The sequence below is a fragment of the Eptesicus fuscus genome, chromosome 3 (genome assembly GCF_027574615.1).
Source record: "Eptesicus fuscus isolate TK198812 chromosome 3, DD_ASM_mEF_20220401, whole genome shotgun sequence".
Lineage (NCBI taxonomy): Eukaryota > Metazoa > Chordata > Mammalia > Chiroptera > Vespertilionidae > Eptesicus > Eptesicus fuscus.
This window is the reverse complement of record NC_072475.1, coordinates 107,294,100-107,295,710: the sequence shown is the minus strand read 5'-3', so window position 1 is coordinate 107,295,710 and position 1,611 is coordinate 107,294,100. Positions and strand designations below refer to the sequence as shown.

Here is a 1,611-nt window from a genome sequence, read left to right as displayed (position 1 = left end):
GCAACTAAGTGAAACAGAGGCATGGAATATATCAGAAAAAGAATTCAGAATAAGGGTCATACAGTTCATAAACTGGATGGATGAAAAAAATCAACAACTTATGTAAGAATCAAGAAGAAAGGAAGAGTGATATCATTGCAATGAAAAACACCATGGAAAGTTTCAACAGTAGACTAGAAGCAGAGGACCAAATTAGCGAATTAGAAGACAGGGAAGCAAAACACACCCAAACTTAACTGCAAACAGAGAAAAAAATTAAAAGACAGGAGGAGAACCTAAGGGAGCTATGGGACAACATGAAACGAAGCAACATATGAATAATAGGGGTGCCAGAAAAACATGAAGAGGAACACGGGTTAGAAAACCTATTTGAAGAAATAATGTCAGAAAACTTCCCTGATGTGGGGAAGAAAAAAGTCACACAAGCACAGAAAGTCAAAACAAGATGAACCTGAAAAGACCCACACCAAGACACATCATAATTACGATGGCAAATGTTTAGGACAAAGAGAGAATCTTAAAGGCTGCAAGAGAAAGACAGAAAGTTATGTATAAGGTATCTCCCATTAGATTATCAAATAATTTCTCAACAGAAACACACCAGGCCAGAAAAGAATGGAAGGAAATTTACAAAGTGATGCAAAGCAAGGGACTGAATTCATGAATACTCTATCCAGCAAGGTTATCATTCAAAATTGAAGGGGAAATCAGGAGCTTCACAGACAAAAAAAAAGGCTAAGAGAGTTTATCAATACCAAGCCAGAAATGTAAGAAATGCTAAAGGGACTGGTGTAAAAGGAAGAAATAAAAAGGTAAAAAGTAACACAGGCACAAAAAATAAAAATGGCTACAAACAAGTACCTTTCAATAATAACTTTAAACGTAAACAGACTAAGTGCTCCAATCAAAAGACATTGAGTGTTTGAGTGGATAAGAAAACATGATCCAGAGGACGCCGCCGCGGTCGTGGGTGCTCGCCGCGCCGCCCGGGCCGTCACCATGGTGAAGCTGAGCAAAGAGGCCAAGCAGAGGCTGCAGCAGCTCTTCAAGGGCGGCCAGTTTGCCATCCGCTGGGGCTTTATCCCTCTCGTGATTTACCTGGGACTTAAGAGGGGTGCAGATCCTGGAATGCCTGAACCAACTGTTTTGAGCTTACTTTGGGGATAAAGGACTGTTTGGTCATCTGGATTTGGAAGCAATCAATGGACAGTAACAACATGGAAGGTGTGCCCTCTGGCAGGCATAAGAGATGGGACATCGTTCACACGTTCACCAATGGAATGGCACAGGGCTCTTCTCAGATGCATCTGTGGCAGAGTGGAACCTCTACTGACTTATTTATGGTAGACTGTATCAAAATAAATGTTTTTTAACAAAAAAAAAGAAAACATGATCCATATATATGCTGTCTACAAGAGACCCACCTCAGAAGGGATGAAAAAATATCTTTCAGGCAAAAGGAAATGAAAAAAGCTAGGGTTACAATACTTATATCAGACAAAATAGACCTCAATGTGAAGGCCATAACAAGAGATTTTAAAAAAGGCCACTTCATAATACTAAAGGGATCAATACAACAAGAGGATATAACCCCAGTAAACATATATGCAT

General features: G+C 39.7%; 1 protein-coding gene across 1 annotated transcript; it reads left to right on the top strand.

Moving 5' to 3' along the window:
• The first annotated feature begins 954 nt into the window (after positions 1-954).
• LOC129148069 (mitochondrial import receptor subunit TOM7 homolog) lies at positions 955-1,382 on the top strand. The gene has a single exon (XM_054712451.1). The coding sequence runs from the start codon at positions 1,000-1,002 to the stop codon at positions 1,165-1,167; it is 168 nt and encodes a 55-aa protein (XP_054568426.1). The 5' UTR covers positions 955-999; the 3' UTR covers positions 1,168-1,382.
• The last annotated feature ends 229 nt before the right edge of the window (positions 1,383-1,611 follow it).